The sequence below is a fragment of the Silurus aristotelis genome (assembly GCF_946808225.1).
Source record: "Silurus aristotelis genome assembly, chromosome: 4".
Classification (NCBI taxonomy): Eukaryota; Metazoa; Chordata; class Actinopteri; order Siluriformes; family Siluridae; genus Silurus; species Silurus aristotelis.
The window spans coordinates 31,982,148-32,005,992 of NC_139577.1; the positions used below are offsets into that span (position 1 = coordinate 31,982,148).

The 23,845-nt window shown below is 38.8% G+C and overlaps 1 protein-coding gene across 2 annotated transcripts in view; it reads left to right on the forward strand.

The window, feature by feature from the left end:
* galntl6 (polypeptide N-acetylgalactosaminyltransferase like 6) overlaps positions 1 to 23,845 on the forward strand; it is a 288,765-nt gene that overhangs the window by 57,139 nt on the left and 207,781 nt on the right. For both annotated transcript variants that reach the window (XM_083538743.1, XM_083538744.1), the window contains exons 3-4: positions 5,997 to 6,105; positions 20,793 to 20,931. In XM_083538743.1, coding sequence (XP_083394869.1) covers positions 5,997 to 6,105; positions 20,793 to 20,931 — 248 coding nt within the window. The remainder of the gene's footprint in view (positions 1 to 5,996; positions 6,106 to 20,792; positions 20,932 to 23,845) is intronic.

Sequence of the window (23,845 nt, forward strand, 5' to 3'; positions counted from 1 at the left end):
ACACTAAACTGTGCCTTGAATGTTATTTTAATGTTGAATGTTATATATATTTCCATACACCACATTTGTGCATACGTTATCATATTTGGTTGCAGAATGGTAGACCTTGTGTTTTTCATGCTTAAAAGGCACTTATTGGATATGTTTTAAGAATAATTTTTTGCCATGCCAAAGTTCAGACTTTTCAAGTACATTTAGTTTAGAGACGGTTTTAAAATTCAGGATGTACTGAAGTATTTAACTGAAGGCAAAGGAAAAAAAAATAATTAAATAAAAGATTAATTTCTTCATGGACAATGCATAATATTTAGATGTAAATATAAAGAGAGAAAACGTATGGTATAATTATTGGATGATAACTAAAAATGTGGTGATGGATGGAGGAAGCATGGATGGGTGAATGTATTAACTAAATAATTGATGGATGGATGGATGGATGGATGGATGGATGGATGGATGGATGGATGGATGGATGGATGGATTTACAAACTAACAGATTGATTGAATGATAGATGAAGATTTGTGAAAAACATGATGGATGGATTGATGCATGGTAGACCAACTAAAGAATGGATGATGGATGGATGGATGGATGGATGGATGGATGGATGGATGGATGGATGGATGAAATAACTGAAGAAAAGATGGATAGATTGATGGCTTAAGTGATGAATGGTTGGGTGAATGGACTAACTAAAGAAAGGATGGGTGGGTGGATGGATGGATGGATTGATGGCTGGATGGTGAGTAAATAAACTAACTAGAGAATTGATGGATGGATGGATGGATGGATGGATGGATGGATGGATGGATGGATGGATGGATGGATGGAAAACTAAATGGATGGATGGATGGATGGATGGATGGATGGATGGATGGATGGATGGATGGATGGATAGACAAACTAACAGATGGATTGAATGATGGATGAAGATTTCTGAAAAAAATTATGGATGGATTGATCGATGATAGACCAACTAAAGAATGGATAATCGATGGATGGATGGATGCCTTAATAAATATATAGATAAATTGGTGTATGAATGGATGCTGATTCTGATACCAAAATTGGTGGACAGATATACAGACAGACGAATGGATTGACATATGGATGACTGATTGGATGAATAAATAGATGTACTTCATTTCTCCAAGAAGGAAATCTGCACAAACTAAATGCAAATATTAAGAAATCAAATGTATGGTACGATTATTGTAAGATGAAGGACAATTTGTTAATGGATGGATGGATGGATGGATGAACAGATGGATGGATGAACAGATGGGTGGATGCAGACTGATGCCCCTTTGCACAATAAATATTTGATCCATAAAAAAATATGGTTGGAGTGGAAGATCTTGAGTAACCTGTTATAGAGCTCAGACCTGAACCCTGTTGCACACCTTTAGGATAAATTAGAACTTCACCCTACATCAGTTACGGATTTTAAAATTAAAAACCTTGTTGAGCACAAAAATTGTCACAAGAACTTTCCAGAATCTAGTGGAACATCTTCCTGGGAGAGTGGAACTTATTATGGGATGTTCATAAAGTACACCTTATGGTCAGGTTTCCACAAATCTTCCAAGGGAATTGTGGATGAACTTAATGTCAGTATGAAGAGGTACTGTAAAATGTATGACGCGATTATGTAAAAGATAAAAACCCCATCATGGGGGTGACGGTGACGCCGCATGACTCCACTAAACCTGCGGATTGTTTACAGCTGCAGAAAAAGGGTTTGCGTGGTAATTGGCTTATTGTGTGCACGTGTAAATGGAGGTGCGAAACGCTGTTTTGTATGCAAGACTGTGCGCTTTGTGAAGTACTTGTTAGTTTATCTTGCTCTATCATGCCAGTAGAGCACAGGTACTTGATGCTGTTTGTGATGCATGAAATTGTTTTGTCCTTCACCGTCTGCTGGATTGGCATCGTGCACTTTACAAACCACAGAAAAACAAGACAACATTGGATGTTTTTTTCCCGCTTCTTACTTTCCCCGGGTTGCCTGGTAAATTGTTTGCTCTTGTTTTTTTTTGCGTTAAAGCCATGCCAGCACGTTCGAGATTTTTGCGCATGGCCGAATCAGCCAAAGGAACACTGAGACCACATATATATATATATACCACATACACACATATATATATATATATATATATATATATATATATATATATATATATATATATATATATATATAAAATAATTCTAAAATAATGCAATGCACTTTTTTATTATGTTAATTATATTTTTCTCTTTATTTAATTTCATTAAATCAATTTAATTGTGAAAATTTATTTGATTACTCAATTTAGTCAAGTAGTTTAAATTTGTAAGACCCCATTTGGGTAATACAGGTGTGTATTATACTGTGTGTGTGTGTGTGTGTGTGTGTGTGTGTGTGTGTGTGTGTGTGTGTGTGTGTTTTACATGTAATTTAGAAATAATAAGATATGATCTACTTAACTGTTGTACTTATTTTAGCAATTATTCCTTCCATCCTTCATTCATTCAAACCCGCAGTATGTGGAATTGTCAGGATTTTCTTGAAGCTGGACACAAAACGTTAAAGAAGTGGATGCTGAGTTTTACAGCGCACTAGAAATCGTATTTCTGAAACGATTTGCAACCAAAAACGTACATAAGTTTACAGTATTTGGCAGCTGCTTTGCCTGAGTGACATTTATCTCATTCATACAACTAAAGAGTTGAGGGTTAAGAGCTCTCTAATGATTCCTCATGACCTTTTGAGCAGAACTTCAACAACCAAATGACTGCACTACCACTGTTCGTCATTGTGATGCTTTTCTGTTTATCACGGTTGTAAGGAGTGGGTATTTGAGGGAACCAGTCTGGATATTTTCGAATGGCTACAGTATAGTTATGTATTAGCTGTTTTTTGTCGATAAACACGGATTTACTGCATGGAAAATTTCAAGCAGCTTTTCCAGAGACAAGAAAACCCCATCGCGATACTGTGCTGAGATTTAATGCATAAATAAAACATAAATACATGAGTGAGAATAATTCTGAGTTTTATTAAACGAATAGTTTCCCATAACCTCCTCTACACGGCCACTCACTTTTTGAACGCACTGTATTTGTATTTTGATGTAATACGCCAATTAAATGTTTATTTTAAGAGACCCGGCTTATTTTCTCTCTCTCAATGAGTATTTCGCTAAAAGAAAAGTACTTTTTATCCGAATACCCGATTAATCGATGGGATGAACGTTAGAATAGTCGATTACTAAAATAATCGATAGCAGCAGCGCTATTCAGGAATATTCAAAACAAGAAGACTGTGTGTGTGTGTGTGTGTCAGAAGTGTAAAAAGTACCTGAAAACCATTCTTGAGTAAAAGTATAGATATCCTACTGCAAAACAAGTACAATTACAAGTCACAATTCCAATATGACTTGAGTAAAAGTCTGATTTTATCTGATTTGAACAGTACCTGAGTATTTGACTCGTATTGAACGCAGGCTCAAAGATGCACAAGTCCTCGACACCAAGACACGTGTTAGTGAAAAACCCCAAACAGATGATTTGTGAGGTTTTGTTTCCTAAAATACGAATCAAATTGTCCACCTGAACAGTTCATTAACCATCAACACAACAACTTCTTCAACACGCCTGAATGAAACCGAGATCAAACAAGTCGCTCAAAAAAAGACAAAGCAAACTTTAAAAAAAAATGTATATCTTCAATGAAGATATAAAATTACAGGATCAAAGTAGATCAAAATAAAGTAAAATCTCGTCTTTAGAATAAATATGCAAAATGTGATTTTCGATTAAAATATCGTGGAGTAAAAAGTTTGTACCGTAATTTCCGGACACCCAAATATAAGCCACACCCACTGAATTTGACACAGATTTTTATTTTGGACATAAATAGGCTGCACCTGTCTATAAGCCGCAGGTCTACACTGAAACTAATGAACTTTACAAAGGCTTTAATGAAAGACAGTGTCTGTTACACGGCTTGTATCTGAACAGTAGCCTACCCAGAAAGTCATTGTTCACTCTCTTCCTTCTTCCTTTCACAACTATTTTCTAACTATGAGTTTTTCTTTTGGCATCGTCGTGCGTTTAAAAATCACCATCGGTGAATCTTTTCTCCCGATGCCGTGCAGCTCAGAACACAGGTGAGGTGTGTTTTCATGCCCGGTTGTTTTCAGCGTGACGAATGATTCACATTTCCTGTAGACAGTCCGAGTGAGCGGCAGGTCAAACGTCAGAGGAACATCATCCATATTTATGATGTGGTGCGGCCCGATTCAGTGGGAGCGCATCTGATTTAATATAAAGAGTTTAATTGGTTCGCCTGAACCCGTTCTGTAATTTCATTGGTCTAATGTTATGGGGCTCGGTTTTTGGCTTGAAGTTTGTGAAACCGGGAAAAACCCAGGAAAAATCTATATATTAGCCGCTTCATTGTTTAAGCTGCGGGGTTCAAAGCGTGGGAAAAAATGTAGCGGCTTATAGTCCGGAAAATACGGTATATTGAATCATAAATGCAGTTGAGTAGAGACTAAAAGTTGCTTATATTTTTGATACTCAGTAAAACTAGAAAGTTTTAAAGTGAAAATTACTTTAGTACAATAACAATGTACATGAACTCAAATACTTTACACCACTGGTGTGTGTGTGTGTGTGTGTGTGTGTGTGTGTGTATGTGTGTGTGTGTGTGTGTGTGTGTGTGTGAGATCTTTCACACTCTGCTTGATTGCATGCAGGGGGGCAGCAAGAGAAGGCATCCTATCCGGCCCCTCATTCGGAGAAATTCAATCCTCGTAGTTAACAGCTCTGCCCTCGAGGGCAGGTAATGAAATATTTCTGGCTGCATTTTGCCTCCGCGTGACCTCATCTTTATGAGCTGGATATGGACGGTGCTCCTTTTCCTCCTGGGCATCTGATCCTCGAGTTGCGCAAAAAAACGCCGACCAGCAGAATAAATAAATAAAGTCCTAAAATGGTGCTCTCGAAGAATGGAATTACCTTTTCAGCAGGCGGAGGAGAAATGATTTCATATCAAGGTCTGGGGTTATGTAAATTTCCTCGAGCACGCTCGGTTTCTCGCATTACCAGCCGAAACGGAGAGGCGAAGAAAAACACAGACCTCGGGCAAGATAAATACCAGGTAGCAGGTCAAACGCTGAAAATGGAAGCGCTCCAGTTTTCGGTCAGACTCTTTCACTTCCACCGGTTCTCGCTTTTTATTGCAGGAATGTGTTTGTTTTTTTTATTAATTTTTTTTATGGCCAAAAATAGGTGATGGTTTGGAGTAACTCGAGTACATCTGTATTTTTCTCAGACATCTGAAAGCAGCTCTGGGTTTTAGTGCTTGACTAATGTATAAACCCGAAGCAAAAACAACAGTATAAAGAAAAGATAAATTGGTTTATGGCAAAAAAAAAAAAGTTTGAAAATCCTCAAAAAGGGGACGCACCATATGTGTGTGTGTGTGTGTGTGTGTGTGTGTGTGTGTGTGTGTGTGTGTTTATGCAACTACTTTCGTTCACTCGTGTATCTCAGTATAATGAAATGCACACCGCCATAAACGTAGCAGATCGAAAGAAAAACGAGGTGTCGAGGACCGAGCTATTCAAGAGGTTTCCTGAGCCTATTTGATAAAGTACATTGTACAGACAAAAGTATTGGGACACCTGCCTTTTCCTGCTCATTCCTGTGGAGATGTGGTTCACATGGAATGGAGTGGAAGATCTCCTGCTAAAGAGCTCTGACCTCAACACCTTTGGGGTGATTTGGTGAGGCACCCCAGGCATCCTCACCTCACCTACGATCTTACAACCTTACAACGCTCTTGTATCTCCATAAACTTTTGTCCATATAATGTATCAAGTCTTCATCCCTCTGTTTTCATGACTTTTTTTGAAATATGTAATCAATCCTGCATGAGTAGAAGCCTAGCGGAGAAAAAGTGGAAATGCTGCAGGGTAACAAACTGCGTGGTCTTTCTCCTTTTCAGGGATTTTCGCTCGGACTGAGTGAGGGACACGTTTACAGCTGGACAGACGGCTTGAGAAGAAGAGACTGGCATGATAACGAGAGCATCAGGAGAGACGAGATGCGTGTTGGTAAGCTCACTACAGCTCACTACCTGGAACACACGTTTTTTCAGCGGTTTACTCATTCATTCTCTTTTTCTTTTCCCTGTTATCCAACCTACTAAAGTAATGCCTCAGGCTGAAGGTGATCGCTCGATCCATTTGTGTTTGATTATATGTGTGATGTTTCCGTGCAGCGGAAAAAAATATAGAATTGCTGGATACAGTGAAAGAGAGAATCCTGGATTTATGGACATGTGACCTGCTGCTTACAAACCTGAGATTTTCTTTCTTTCTTTCTATCTATCTATCTATCTATCTATCTATCTATCTATCTATCTATCTATCTATCTATCTATCTATCTATCTATCTATCTATTTTTCCATTCATCATACATTCTACAGTTAGTCCATCCATTTGCCTATCCATCTGTCTGTTTATCTATCTCAGATATTTATCCATCCATCCATCCATCCATCCATCCATTGTCTGTCTATCTCACATATTTATCCATCCATCCATCCATCCATCCATCCATCCATCCATCCATCCATTTATCCACCCACTCATTTTTCTATATTATCTAATAATCCATCCATCCATCCATCCATCCATCCATCCATCCATCCATCCATCCATCCATCCATTTATTCATTTATCCACCCACTAATTTTTCTGTATTATCTATTAATCCATCCATCCATCCATCCATCCATCCATCCATCCATCCATCCATCCATATGTTCATCTATCCATTGATTTTCTATTCTTTAGCTGGTTCATCCATCCATCCATCCATCCATCCATCCATCCATCCATCCATCCATCCATCCATCCATCCATCCATTCATCCATCCATCCATTCATCATTCAATTATCCATTTGTCTGTCTCTCTATTTATCCATGTAGCTTTTAGTGCATCCATCCACTCACCTATCCATCCATCTGATCCTCCAATCCATCCATTCATCCATCTCTTTGTTCTCTTGTTTGCATGTCTATCTTTCTGCCCATCTCTTTATTACATCATCCATTCACACACCTATCAGTCAGTGCATCCATCTGTCCATCAGTTCATCCATTCATCCTTTATTACATCTATTTATTTACTTATCCATCTATATATCAGTGTTTCAATGCGCATGCATAAAAACGCTAAAGAATCAGTTATGGTGTAAGTAATAGCACTATGGATACTTTGGCATTTTATGTCCAGCTTCAAGAATTTCTGTTAAAAGGAGAAAATATGCATATCAAGGAAGTGAATGAATGAAGGATGGACAGAATGAAGACATTTGTTAGTCTTCTGTAATAAGTAAAACAGTTAAGTAGATCAAATCTTTAGAAAATGTAATATTAAATGTAAAACACCCACACACACACACACACACACACACACATACACATCTATAAAATCTGACAAATGGGGTCTAACAAATATAAACTATTTAATTAGAATTTTCCATTTATTAAATTTTATTTGTACCAATTTAATTGGTTACTTAATTTAATATAATAAAAAAGTCATGTTATGAAAATCATGTTATGTTAATAATAATAAACTGTTAATAAAAAAGACAGCATTTTCCCCCTAACTGTACCAAAATTGAACCAAACCTAAAATCCGAACCATGAATTTTGTGTACCGTAAACCCCTTCTTTTCTTCTGATTCAAGCCAATACAAGGTGAGAAGAAGTGAGAAGAAATATTCCCCCAGTTCAGCATGTCATGTTCGCAGATAAAAGCCATCAACAAGCCTGATTAATCAATAAGCACCTTACAGAGGAGTTTAGAGCTGTACAGTGTTGGGACTATAATGGAGTCGTAAGTCAGTGTATTAAGCAGATTGATCCGTGAGATTAGACAGTGTGATGCAATAGTGTTTTGTTTGTTTTTTCCCACCAGAGTGTATTCAGAGTCTTTGGAGTCTCTTTTCTGGGTTCCGCAATCACATCACATCACATCACATCACATCCCATCCCATCCCATCATCACACAAAGTCCGTTACGTCAGAGACTTAACCATAAACACCATCTGTTGGTGGCAAATCATATGATAACAGCCCCGGCGTTAAGCCGTGCATTTATTTTTCATGACGACTCACTAATTTCAGACATCGGAATATGAAAGCAGGGGATTTAAATAATGGATTTGCTCCAATCTGCTCTCATTTGATCAACAAATTGCTTTCTGGGTGACTGTAGAAGATGACGGTTTAACTGCTGCAGATGAGATTGCATTTGCATGTACATATTATACAACAGAGAATTATAATTCAGCTGTATTCTATATATTGTGGATTGAGAAGTGGTAGCTCAGTGGTTAAGGCTCTGGGTATTAATCAGAAGGTTGGGGGATCAAACCCCAGTATCACCAAGGTGCTCACATTCACAGCACCTTCTCATGATTGGTCAGAATGTGATGATAATGCTCTATAACAGCAGGCACTGGTGTGGCTCCAAGTTCTAGGTTTGTATAAATGGTCATGGTCTGATTTATTGTATTTTTTTTAATAAGAGCTCTTTCACAGTGTGTAACAAAGTCAGAAAGCTTTTATTGTCATTCCACCCATATATTTTATACTTACATTTTACATTTACAGCATTTATACAGACGAATTACACTATATTTATCTCATTTATACAACAGAGCAGCTAAGTTAAGGGCCTTGCCCAGGGGCCCTGGAGTGGCAGCTTGGTGCAGGGATTTGAATTCACGGATACAAAGTCCAATACCCTAACCACTGAGCCTCCACTTCCTGCTGATGCAGTACACAATAAAATAAGACAACGTTTCTCCAGAGCCTTGGTGCTACTTAACACACCATAGAGCTACATAACACACCATATTGCTACATAACACACCATAGAGCTACATAACACACCGTAGATCTGAAGACTAAAAGTGCTTAATCAAGTAATACTTCAACACTGATTCACTAGGATGCACACTTAGGATACCATCATCACAAAACTCTGTTGGGAGGAATTATTGCACACTTTTTGTATACATAAGGACATAAAACAAACAGGGAAAATTAAGCACTAGTTAAAGTGTTACAGGAAGAGGAAGGTTTCACCTGTCGTTTGAAGATAGGCAGTGAGTGAGCTGTTTAGATATCTTGGGGAAGTTCATTCCACCACCTCTGTGAAAGAACAGAAAGGAGTCTGGATGCTTACTTACCTCTTATCCTGAGAGATGGTCAGACCAGTCGAGATAATTGAAATAAAAAACATTTTGGCAAATCTCATTTTTCTTATTCTCCAGAGAGAGAGAGAGAGAGAGAGAGAGAGGATGGGAAATAAATAATCAATTATGATATTTTTTATGTAATAAATTATCAATTGTAGGCATTTTTGAAATTGCTAGAAAAAAAAAAAAATTGAAATGTACTCTGTTTCGAAAATGAATTGAATCTATAACTTTGGGTTGCCATCACTAACTCCCCATCACACCTTTCCATTACTGATTGCTTTCCTATAACTGTTGTGTTTTATTTTGAACCTATTTTACTTAATATCTCATTTTAGTTAAATGTTTAAGTATTTCAGTGTACTCTGTTATGGTCCACAAATACAAATATAGTATTATATAAAAAAAAATAATTGTAAAATGTGCCAAGGAGTTTGATTACTGTTATTTTTAACACCTACTCAGTCAAAAATTATTAAATAATTGCAGACGTGTTTCTGGACAGGAAAAGTGCTAAAAATAATATGTAATTCAGCCTGTGGTGTTCTTGGAGGTGGATGGAGAAAATGGTCAATCAAAATGGAAATGGAATAGTAAAAGGGCGATGGATGGATGGATGGATGGATGGATGGATGGATGGATGGATGGATGGATGGATGGATGGATGGATGGATGGATGGATGGATGGATGGATGGATGGATGGATGGATGGATGGATGGATAGATAGATAGATAGATAGATAGATAGATAGATAGACAGACAGACAGACAGACAGACAGACAGACAGACAGACAGACAGACAGACAGACAGACAGACAGACAGACACACACACACTCAGGAACTTCAGATGGGTAGAGAAAGAGAAGCCTGACTCAGGACTTCTTTTTTGCTTCTGATCATCATCACTGCACCCCGCAACATCGTATATCTGCTATAAATGGACATTCGGTGCAACCCAGATGAGGATGGGTTTCCTCTTGAGTCTGGTTCCTCTTAAGGTTTCTTTATTATGCCATCTCTGGGAGTTTTTCCTCGCCACAGTCACCACCTGCTCGTTCATCAGGGACAAACTTACTCATAAAGAACATCTTCACGTTTACTCACCACATTTTCTGTGTAAAGCTGCTTTGAGACAATGTTCATTGTAAAAGCGCTACACAAATAAAAATGAATTGAATTGAATAGAAGCAGTGGAGAGGAATTAGCGTAGCTGCTGTTTATAGAATTAACAAGCACAAGTTGATAATGTGATGTGATCAGATGTACTGGAGCACAAGGGTATGATATGTGATGTGTGTTATGTGTAGAACTTACCAAAAAGATATGTTTTTAATCTGCACTTAAACTGGGAGAGTGTGTCTGAGCCCCGAACACTGTCAGGAAGACTATTTCAAAGTTTAGGAGCTAAATGTGAAAATGTTCTATCACCTTTAGTGGACTTTGCTATTCTAGTAACTACTAGAAGTCCCAAGTTTTGAGATCTCATGGAGTGTGACGGATTGTAGCGTGTTAGAAGACTGGAGAGATACATGGAAGCCAAATCATTTAGGACTTTGTAGGTAAGTAGCAGTAGTTTGTGGTCGATCCGAAACTTAACAGGTAGCCAGTGTGGGGATGAGGAGACTAGGGTTATATGGTGATATTTTCTCGACCTTGTGAGAACTCTGGCTGCTGCATTCTGGACAAACTGTAGCTTGTTTATTAATAATGCATCCACCTAGTAATGCATTACAATAGTCCAGTCTGGAGGTCATGAACGCATGGACGAGCTTCTCTGCATCAGACATAGACATGTTTCTTAGCTTAGCAATATTTCTAAGTTGGAAGAACAATGTTTTTGTAATATGGTTGATACGATTTTTAAAAGACAAGTTGGTATTCAAAATAACTCTCAATGTATTTTAACATTAAACTATTAGATCAAGAACATCCGTCAAAATGCAGGTTGAAATGCAGGAGCTTCTGTGTACTAGATTTTGGGCCGATGAGCAAAATCTCTGTTTTATAAGAATTTAATAATAGAAAGTTATGCGTTATCCAATCTTTTAATTCTTTAACACAATCAGTTAATCGAGCCAATTTAGTGTATCGTCTGGTTTTGATGATATGTATAGCTTGGTATCATCAGCATAGCAGTGGAAGCTAATCCCATGTCTTCTAATAATATTTCACAAGAAAGGCATGTATATTGTGAAAACCAGGAGTCTTAAAACTGAACCCTGTGGTACTCCATAATTTACTTGCATTAACCTGGATAGCTCTCCATTTACATCTACAAAATGGTAACGATCAGACCGGTAGGATGTAAACCAGCTTAATGCCTGTCCCTGACTGCCAATGCAATTCTGTAATTCTGTAAGCGATCCAAAGGAAAGTCATGATCTATAGTGTCAAATGTAATGCTCAGATCTAGTAAAACTAACAGAGAGATGTAGCCTTGGTCTGAAGCGAAAAACAGTTCATTAGTGATTTTAACTAGAGCAGTTTCTGTGCTATGATGGGGCCTGAAACCTGACTGAAACTCTTCAAAGATATTGTTCTCTTGTAAGGAGGAACATAACTGGGCAGAGACATTCTTTTCTAAACTCTTAGACATAAACATAAACATGTAATTTGATAGTGTGTTTGGATCCAAATTAGGTTTCTTAATGAGGGGTTTAATAACTGCTAACTTGAGGGGTTTAGGGACGTGACCTAAAGAGTGAGGAGTTAATAATATTCAGAAGAGGCTCACCAGCTGTATGTAACACGTCCTTCAATAATTTTGTTTAGTTTGAATGGGATCTAACTGTCATGTTGATTTAGCTTTGGTAATAACATCATTCAGCTTTTTTTTGTCCTGTACGTGTAAAGCAGTGTAGTTGTAGGAGTTTTAGGTGAGATTGTGTCAGGAGATGCTGTCAGAGGTTGGACCTCCACAATTGTTTTTCTAATATTAAAGGTTTTTCCAGTGAAGAAATTCATAAAGTCCTCACTACTAAACTGCGATGGAACGCGTTTTTCAGATACCTGATTTGTTGTTAGTTTAGCCACTGTACTAAAAAGGAACCTAGGATTGTTGTTGTTGTTTTCTATGAGTTTTCTCAGGTGTTCAGCTCTAGCAGCTTTTAGCGCCTGTCTGTAGCTGAGCATACTGTCTTTATACGCAATTCTAAATACCTCCAGTTTAGTTTTCCTCCATTTTCTCTCCAGATTACGGGCTGTTCTTTTGAGGGCATGCGTATGACTAATAAACCATAGTGCAGGTGTTTTTTCTCTAACCTTTTTTAATCGGATGGGGGCAACAGTGTCTAATGTGCTAGTGAGGATAGTGTTTATGTTGTTAGCCATTTCTTCAAGATTATTAGCATTTAGGGGTTTAGTGAGAAATTGAGATAAATCAGGCAGGTTATTTGTGAATCTGTCTTTGGTGGTCAGAACAACATTCCTACCAAGTCAATAACGTGGTGAGGTGCAGCTAATCTGCTCTACCGGTAGTGTGTACAATATGAGATAATGGTTTGTGATGTCATCACTTTGAGGTAAAATATCTATATAGGTGACGTCTGCTTCGTGGGATATTATTAATACTAGTGTGTGATTAAAACGATGAGTCGGTCTAACAATGTTTATCCCCAAAAGAGTTTCATACGTCCACAAATGGTATTCCCAGGGAATCATTTACATCATCTAAATGAATATTAAAATCTCCTACAAGCAGCACTTTATCAAATTGATCAAGAGGTCTGAAAGAAAACGAGCAAACTCTTGAAGAAAATCAATGTAGGGCCCTAGGGGTCTTTACACAGTGGCCAAAGTAAGAGACAGTAGGGGTTTCAAATGTATGTCTGAAAGTACAACTTTAAAAACAAGCACTGCAAATGATTTAAACCTGAATTGTTATCTTTGACTAACATTAAGGGGGCACTGTAAATGGTTGCCACACCACCTCCATGACCAGTCTGACGGGGCTCATGGTGTAGACTCATTTAGACCCATATATTCATTTGGTTTAATCCAGTCCTTGACCGGGGCTTGGCTCGCATCTTCCGCTGCTGCAGCATTCAGGGTCGGTGGTGCCCGGAGTAAACGATACCTGGGCATGCTGTGGTCTAGGCCTGGGCACCGAAACACGTAGAGTTGAGGTGTATTAGATTCCACCCGAGAATTTACCTGGGACAAGTGAACGTCCGCCCGGATGTTTGCAGCACAGCTTTCCACTCTCGCAGCTGGGCATGCTTTGCATGTAGGTCGCAGATCTGTTTCGCCACTGTGTGCAACTCGAATAAGTCCTAACCTGTGATTAAAGGCAGACACACAACCGACATAGTGCTTATAATAGCGGGTAGAGTTAAGATAATCTGTGTGAGGCAATGAATGTAATCAACACTAGTTGTATGGATTAATGAGCTACAGGCACAGCAAGTCAGAAAGACATTGTTCAGGATTATTTAAGGTGGAAAAAAGATAAAAAAAAAAACCTGAAAAGTTTAAAGTAGGAAAACGCAGAATAAAATACAAACATGAAACTCGCGACAAACAAATCATATGAAGGAATCTACGTCACAATGCCCGCTATATAGATCAAGTTTACAGGATGTACAGTATGTCAGATAGAACTGGGCTCAGAATACAGCCCTGTGGGATGCCGGTGTTCAGAACGAGGGTGAAGGATACCTGTTTGCCCAACGTAACAGACTGAGATCTGTTGGTGAGAAAGTCCATAATCCATCTGCAAGTGGTGGTGCAGATACCCAGGTCACTAAGCTTGGTAATCAGTACATGGGAAGGACTGTATTTAACACAGAACTAAAGCCAATGAACAGCATTCTGATGTAGGTGTTGTTTTTATCCAGGTGGGTGAGGGCTGAATGAAAAACCGTGGAAACCTGCAACGTGCATCCTCTGTCGACCTGTTCGGGCGATAGGCAAACTGGTGTGGGTCCAGTGAAGGTGGTACAGTTGGCTCACAGTGAGTTGATCCAGAACTAGTTTCTCAAAGCACTTTATAACAAGAGGGGTAAGTGCAACCGGGCGAAAGTCATTCAGGCATTCGGCAGCTGAGTGCCTAGGCACTGGTATGGTGGTTGTAGTTTTCAGGCATGTAGGAACCGTGGTTTGGGCCAGTGACAGGTTGAAGATGTCAGTGAAGACCTGTGCCAGATGTCCAGCGCATGCTCTGGGAACACGTCCCGGTATGACGTCCAGACCAGCTGTCTTGCGTGCGTACACTCTGTAATTGCTGTATAGACGTCTGTTGCTGAGAGGGAAAGTGGACTGTTATCAGTAGTAGAGTCAGCGGTTGAGCTGAAATGTCCTATGCCTTCATCAAAATAAGCAAAAAAAGTGATTGAGTGTGTCCGTTAGAAAGTCCTTGATCTCTACCAACGTGTTGGTTTGTACTCTGTGATGGTCTGGATGCCTTTCCACTTATAAAGGTGGAACGTTGTCAAAGTTGTCAATGCACGTGTTGATATGGTCTAAAACAGATGATGTTTAAATGTCTGTCCAGCATCTAGAGTCCAGTGTGGCCTGTAAGGCAAACATGTTCCAGTCAGTATCCTGAAACTGTTGTTGAGAAGAAATAGCTTTCTCTGGCCATACCTTTACTGTCCTCACCGCCAGTTTTAACCCATTTAATCAGTGGTGTGTATTTGGAGAGCAGGAACAAAGAGAAGTGATCAGACTGATCAAAATGGGGAGGGGAATGGCTGTGTATGCGTCAGGTATGTTTGTATATACCTGGTCCAGTGTGTTGTCTCCTCTGGTGTAACACACTGGTGAAACTTTGGTATTACAGATCTTAGATTGGAGCGGTTGAAGTCTCCCGCAATGATAATAGCTCTTTTGGGATGTGCAGACTGTTGTTTGCTGATAGCTGTGTGCAGTTCCTCCATAGCTAACTTAGCATTAGCATCTGGAGGAATGTACACTGCATTCACAACAATGGCTAAGAATCGGTCCGTGCACCATGATTTGTTAACGTTAATTGCACAGACCTCCACCCTTGCGCTTTCCAGAGTCCCCTGCAGTCCTGTCCACCTGGAAAACAATGCGACCCTCCAGCTCAATAGTGCTGCTGGGAATGTTGTTGTTGAGACATGTTTCCACAAAAATCATGACATTGCATTCCTTAATCCGCTTGTGCGATGTTACCTGGAGCAGCAGTTTCCATTTTGTTTGCAAGAGACTGTACATAAGCAAAGAAAATGCTTGGAAGAGATGGTTGATGCGGGTTTAGCCTTAGCCTAGCCCTAATGCCGAATTGCTTCCCTCTCCTTTGTTTATGGTCTCGGCGCTGGTGCAGGGGTCTCGTTGCTGGCCGAGCTGGAGATATACATATATATATATATATATATATATATATATATATATATATATATATATATATATATATATATATATATACACAGGGTGGTGCAGAAAGACAGACAAACTTTGAAACTAATGTGCTCCTTGGGCGACAATTGATTGGAGCCAGTACAAGCTTGTTTGGAGCCAGTACGAGCTTGTTTATAACCCTTAACGGAGCAGTGGAGTGGTGCGCAACAAGCATTCCTTGTAAAACCTTTTATAAGAATGGTGTTAGGTTAGTTAGGACGCCATGATCGCTTCCCGTCTGCTCATGCGATCACAACATGGGTGCGTAATTTTGCATAAACAACTCGCCACTTTGATGATGTGTGTATATTCGTTTAGTGACTGGGAGTATGATGAAACTTCATGCAATGTCTAATAGCAAAATCGTTGTAGGATGTTTAATGCTACTATGTAGTATATCAACAATCTGCTAAAGAGTGTCGTTTTTATTGTTTTCTAGTTATAATTAATTAATAATTTATGTACAGCATCCATTAGACATACAGTACTTGAGTTCAAATCGCTGTGGTTAATTGTTCAAAGTAATGCAGAGTGTGTTAGAGAAGTGAAGAAAAGAGTGCAGGCAGGGTGGAGTGGGTGGACAAGAGTGATAGCAGGAGTGATCTGTCATAGAAAAGTATCTGTGAGAGTGAAAGGGGAAAGTTTATAGGACTGTGGTGAGACCTGAGATGTTGTATGGTTTAGAGACAGTGACATTGAGTAAAAGGCAGGAGGTGGAGCTGGAGGTAGCAGAGCTAAAGAAGTTGAGGTTTTTCGTTGGGAGTGACGACGATGGACAGGATTAGAAATTAGTTTATTGGAGGGACAGCGCATGTAGGACGTTTTGGAGACAAGGTGAGGGAGGTGCGATTGAGATGATTTGGACATGTGCAGAGGAGGGACATGGGGTATATCAGTAGGAGAATGCTGAGGATGGAGCCACCAGGAAGGAGGAAATGAAGAAGGCCAAGGAGGAGGTTTATGGATGTGGTAAAGGAAGATATAAATGTTGTTGGTTTCAAAGGGGCAGATTTAGAGAGCACAGTGATTTGAAGACAAATGAGGAGCAGGCGAAAGAAGAAGAGGAAAAAGAAGATTCAGGAGACATTCTTATGCTTAACATATCTGTGCTGTCATGGAGGAAAACTTATTGACAAAAACTCCTGCTGTAATTATATTATACAGAAGTAGCTTGTTTGTCTATATTTAGCTATAGATTATCCGCTTTTCATTTCCCATATGCTGTAAGTGAAGAAGCTGCTACTACAGCCACAATAAGGGCATTAATATAAAGTGTTGATTTGAAATTCAGACAGTGCTTCTGTCAGCTGCTGTAATAAACAATTAATCACTTTCTGACCAATCAGAATTCTACAGCGCAGTGCTGAATAGTTGAATCCTCTTTTTTCTCCTTTTTTCTTGAAAGGACATTCAATAATAAGTTTTTTCAGTATAGCTGAAAACGCAGTAGTAGAATTATAAAAGGTTTTCTTGTTTTTTAGGGTTTTTGGTGATATTTTAGTTACAGGTTGGCATTTAGTATTCAGTCAAGCTGTTCCATAACCATTTTTTTAATGACCAAAAGAAGGAAAGTTATGCAGTGTTCTGAATCATATTTTCTGTTTGAGTCCACACTCCTGAGAGAAGGCAGTAAGGAGTGGGAGTGGGAGCGGGCTTCCGGTAATTATGCACAGAGAGACGACACTATTCACACAAACAGCAGGAGAAAGAGCCGTTTTGTGAGAGGTTGGGCATTAAAACTCACTTTTGTAATTCCAGTAACTGCCAGAAAACTGGCATTAAATTACTGACAACACGCTCTTGTGGTCTTACCCACGCTGCCCGGATCCCTGTAGATCTGTAGATCAAAAGTCAAACCTCCTAAGAACCTGATATTAATAATTTTCTTCAATTTTTTATGACTTGAAGATATTATTCTTAATGAACGGATTAAGGAGCAGATATGAATATAATTCTTATATGAATATAATTGCCTAATGATGAAAGGAAGATGAACACATACACACAAAGGTAATGTGTTGCATCGATTTAACAAAGTGTTCATAGGATACAAGTAGGCATTTGTATCTCAAGGCATCATTTTTAACATATTTGCATCAGTACAAAACAACAATTTATTTCTATGTAATTATTAGTAGTGTCCTTTACGATTATTATTTAGAAAATGACCAAAAATTTGTGACCAATATTTGATATTTAGATCGATTTCTCGTCGCTAAACCGTTTCTCGAGGCCGTTCTCTCAGCACCGCTGCTGCTACGTAAATATGACGTATCACAACATTACGGAGACCTGAGAGTGACATAGAATACAGATTAACATGGCAGAGGTAAAACTGCATCTTCCTAAATGTTTTTGCACTACAAAGAGGGGAAAAGGGCCATGCGTTAGAAGTTACTAATAGTAGAAGTGAACTACTAGTACCATACTAAAATGTAGAGCATAAGTTTTTTCCATTGCATTGAATCGCATTGTTTTGAATTAAATCTAAATCAGATCGCACTGCCATATATATATATATATATACAGTGAGGAAAATAAGTATTTGAACACGCTGCTATTTTGCAAGTTCTCCCACTTAGAAATCATGGAGGGGTCTGAAATTGTCATGGTAGATGCATGTCCACTGTGAGAGACATAATCTAAAAAAAAAAATACAGAAATCACAATGTATGATTTTAAAACTATTTATTTGTATGATACAGCTGCAAATAAGTATTTGAACACCTGTCTATCAGCTAGAATTCTGACCCTCAAAGACCTGTTAGTCTGTCTTTAAAATGTCCACCTCCACTACATTTATTATCCTAAATTAGATGCACCTGTTTGAGGTTGTTAGCTGCATAAAGACACCTGCCCACCCCATGCAATCAGTAAGAATCCAACTACTAACATGGCCAAGACCAAAGAGCTGTCCAAAGACACTAGAGACAAAATTGTACACCTCCACAAGGCTGGAAAGGGCTACGGGGAAATTGCCAGGCAGCTTGGTGAAAAAAGGTCCACTGTTGGAGCAATCATTAGAAAATGGAAGAAGCTAAACATGACTGTCAATCTCCCTCGGACTGGGGCTCCATGCAAGATCTCACCTCGTGGGGTCTCAATGATCCTAAGGAAGGTGAAAAATCAGCCCAGAACTACACGGGAGGAGCTGGTCAATGACCTGAAAAGAGCTGGGACCACCGTTTCCAAGGTTACTGTTGGTAATACAATAAGACGTCATGGTTTGAAATCATGCATGGCACAGAAGGTTCCCCTGCTTAAACCAGCACATGTCCAGGCTCGTCTTAAGTTTGCCAATGACCATTTGGATGATCCAGAGGAGTCATGGGAGAAAGTCATGTGGTCAGTTGAGACCAAAATATAACTTTTGGGTCATAGTTCCACTAAATGTGTTTGGAGGAAGAAGAATGATGAGTACCATCCCAAGAACACCATCCCTACTGTGAAGCATGGGGGTGGTAGCATCATGCTTTGGGGGTGTTTTTCTGCACATGGGACAGGGCGACTGCACTGTATTAAGGAGAGGATGACCGGGGCCATGTATTGTGAGATTTTGGGGAACAACCTCCTTCCCTCAGTTAGAGCATTGAAGATGGGTCGAGGCTGGGTCTTCCAACATGACAATGACCCGAAGCACACAGCCAGGATAACCAAGGAGTGGCTCTGTAAGAAGCATATCAAGGTTCAGGCGTGGCCTAGCCAGTCTCCAGACCTAAACCCAGTAGAGAATCTTTGGAGGGAGCTCAAACTCCGTGTTTCTCAGCGACAGGCCAGAAACCTGACTGATCTAGAGAAGATCTGTGTGGAGGAGTGGGCCAAAATCCCTCCTGCAGTGTGTGCAAACCTGGTGAAAAACTACAGAAAACGTTTGACCTCTGTAACTGCAAACAAAGGCTACTGTACCAAATATTAACATTGACTTTCTCAGGTGTTCAAATACTTATTTGCAGCTGTTTCATACAAATAAATAGTTAAAAAAATCATACATTGTGATTTCTGGATTTTTTTTTTAGATTATGTCTCTCACAGTGGACATGCACCTACGATGACAATTTCAGACCCCTCCATGATTTCTAAGTGGAAGCACTTGCAAAATAGCAGGGTGTTCAAATACTTATTTTCCTCACTGTATATATATATATATATATATATATATATATATATATATATATATATATATATATATATATATTTATATAATATGTCATTATGATGTCATTATGATGTCAATTTGACAAATACGTACATGTATATGTCTATGTATATATACGTGTGTGTGTGTGTGTGTGTGTGTGTGTGTGTGTGTGTGTGTGTGTGTGTGTGTGTGTATATATATGTATGTATGTGTATATGTGCAATTCCAAAAACCCAGCAGCAATATTTTATCAGGATATGGGATGGGATATGGCAGACTTAGTGCCCCCAAGGTATAACGCATTGCAGTGATCGAGCCTTCTTGATTAAATAAATGCATGTATCACAGTTTCCAAGGTGTTGAAAGTTAAAAATATGTGTGTAACTTGGCACAACTCCTTTTATTCATGAAAGCTGCCTTTTACTACACAATTAATTTGTTCTTTAAGTAGATCTTTGTGTTTTGTAGCAGCCAACCATTTTTTTTTTTTTTATTAATTAGTAGCTTTTATATCTTCCTTTTTTTTTGTTCTTTTTGAAAAATTCAAATAAACATTCATTGATTAAGGTTTTATAATGCATACAAAATGATTTTTTTTTTTTTGAGGGGGGGGGGGGGTAAATAAAAGATAAATACATTAAAGATAAATCTACCAAAGATCCAAAATGTCATGATTAAACGATTGCTTTTCTTTTATTATTATTATTTTCTTTTACCAAATTGGTTTTGCATGAATAATCGTGAACAAACAGCTGTAAGAAGCTTTCAGATGAATGCACTGTAAATCTGCATCCTTCTCACTGCTTACACCGACTTGTAAAAATGAATAGCCAGGAATTATAATTACTAAAGCTTTCCTGTACACACACACACACACACACACACACACACACACACACACATACACACACACACACACACACACACACACACACACACACACACTTTAACACCTTCAGAGACACATACAAAAGCATACAATGTGAATGTGTATACCATGAAGATTATGTGTATATTGTAGGGAAAGGGGAGCAGGGGAAGCCGTATCCGCTTGCAGAGGACGAGTGTGACGACTCGGTGTACAAAGAGAACGGCTTTAACATCTACGTGAGCAACAACATCGCGTTGGATCGCTCGCTGCCGGACATCAGACACCCCAAGTAAGTCAAAGATTAAAAGAACAATGTTATTCATTTAAATCATATTCGGATGCTACAGAGTTACGATAGTTCAACGTTCTATTTTTTAACATTGACGATAGCGATACGACCAAATGTATCACACTGCAGGCAAACGTATCAGCGTATGCTCCGCCCTCCACTCGCGAACTGCCACTCCTCCACGCGCCCACTGCCACATACATATATACTGTATTCATTACAGTTCTCTAAATTGCTCTGTTTTGCTAAATGAAAGTAAATTACAGTATACTATCCCATACTCATCACCAATTTTAAGATTCCTGGGTAGGCAAGGCCATGTCTTGAATATTTTGAAGTTACGATGGAGTAATGGGAATGCATCTCCACCGTAACTACTACTAACTACAAGGGACTACCTGTATATTGATTATAAGTATGCATAGAAGTATTCATGCCCCTTGAGCTTTTAGACACTTTTTTAGTGCTATAACAAGGACCTGAAATGGACTTCATTGAAAGCAAAACTAAATATACAAGAGAAAATAATTCGGTCTCATTAAATGAACAAGAAATTTGTTTCCATTTTAGAAAAATTGACATTTTTATTGCTGAAATTGTGATCTGTGAACACTAAACCTATTTAGTGCATTTAATTGCCATATTAGATCAAAATACAAACACAGTGGAGCCTCGGTTTACAAACGCCCTGGTGAATGTATATTTTGTTACACGAACAAAAATATTCCTGAAATTATTTCTCATTATACTTATAAAGCTTTGTTATGCGAACATCGTGCCGGTACGTTGGTTCTTTGTGCACGCTTCCTAACTCAGCGACAACAGACAAGACGTTTCATTAGAGAATTTTTTAGTAAAAGTTGAAAAGAAAATAGATTCAAGGGAGTAAAATAAAACATAACGGGGGATTACTGCACTTTAAAAAACACACTGTAGTGTGTTTTCTTTGTTATACTTTGGAAACTTTCTGTTTTGTTTTTTGGCCTGAATCTTCTGTTCGCCCCCTGCTGTTTTCTTTCTGTTACTCCATTTTTCATTCTGCAGCGTCTCCTGTCCAGGGGTCTCATTTGTAAACGTGGCGTACGCACAACTTGCCACTTGCCACAAAATGCCACTTTCCACACAACGGTTGTGATTTATAAGAACAGAAATTGGCGTCACAGATAACGCAAAAAGTCAAACTCAAATAAAACAAAACGTTTGGTAATTTTCCATTTATTTTTAATTTATATTCAAAAGGGAAGCAAGTAAAACTAAAAAGCAGAGTAGCGAGAAGAAGCAGTAAGTGCATTGAAAATAAAACTACTTTTACATTTTCCTGCAGGCTTTTGCAGGCAGGAGTAGGACAGAACTTAAATATTGTGGGTGGGAGCGGGAGAAAAATAACATATTTTGCCGGAGCGGGACAGGAAAATCCGTCCCGCTGAGGTCTCTAGCCTACGACTGTGGTGTGTGACAGCCAGGAAATGATACACCAGTGGATTGAAAAAGCCGTACAATGACAGGAAATCGGTTGATGGGCTGAAAATGGTGTAAAAGTGAGAAGAAAAAACATTGACGTTTCACCAAACAGGTGAAAACTAAAGTCTGGATTGAAAATGTAAGAAGTAGAAAGTACAGATATTTGTGTGAAAAAATGTAACAAGTTAAAGTTTAAAAGTCCAAAAAAGAAATAGTGAAGTAAAAAGTACAGATACCAGAAATATCGACTTAAGTACAGTAACGAAGTAGTTGAACTTTGTAAATTCCCACTTCTGGGGAGCAGTCAGCATTCACATTCATCCCAGTGGTATTGTCATGCTGGAACAGGTTTGGATCTCCTAATTCAAGTGAGGGGGAAGTTTCATGCTACCACATCCAAATTTGTGGTAAAGGTTTAGGGAAGAACCACATATTGCTGGAAAAGACAGGTATTCCAATACTTTTGTCCATATAGTGATGAGAGTGTATGATTCAGCTTTACACAGATAATGTGGTGATAAAAATGAATGATGTTCTTTATAAGTGTAAGTTTGTCCCTGATGAACGAGCCGGTGGCGACTGTGGTGAAGCAAAAACTCCCCGAGATGCATAAGGAAGAAAATTTGAGAGGAACCAGACTCAAGAGGAACCCATCCTCATCTGGGTGGCACCGAATGTCCATTTATTACAGATAAACAATGTTACAGGGTGCAGTGATGGTGATCAAATGCAACCTGCAGTCCGGAGTCAGTGTAGCAGACTGTTGACATTAACTACAGTCCAAATCCATCCTCAGAGCTCCTGTTGCTCCATAATTACACGTCATAATAATGTGTAATAAAACATATCTTAGCAAACAGCATCATGAAGACCAAAGAGTTTAGTACAAAGCTTTTGAAAGGCTCAAATGAGGGTTTGGTTGTACTATGGCACAGCCACAGCTTAGCCTAGAGCATAATTTCCACCCAAAGCCAGAGATCAGGTAAAAGCGAGAATTCGTCAGAGAAACGACCCAAAGGCATATGTGCAAAGCAATATTGATTTTTCTTTTGTCGATTCCTGAAGTCCAAATTTCTCTTGCAGTATATACAGTGCTGCACTGCACAATGTTGAGAGGTTTAATCAGGGGGATAATGTATTCAGTGCACAAAATGCCATTCACATAACTTATAGTGTATATAGCATTCGTATTTTTGCTTTCCATGTATTTATTTGCCACACACCTTCATGTCCAGAGTGACTCAGCCGAGCCCGTGTAATAATTACAGGTTAATTATATTTCTCTAGGGTCAAACAGTTGTTCTCTGGCAGCCATTCAATTGAATCTAACAATCTTCTAGTCACTAACTTAGACCATTAAACTCTGACCCTGTTGCCATCTCCCAGTTGCTCTGTATTTTATTTCACTTATCTGTTTATCTACTACACATTAATTTGATTTTTACTGTATATA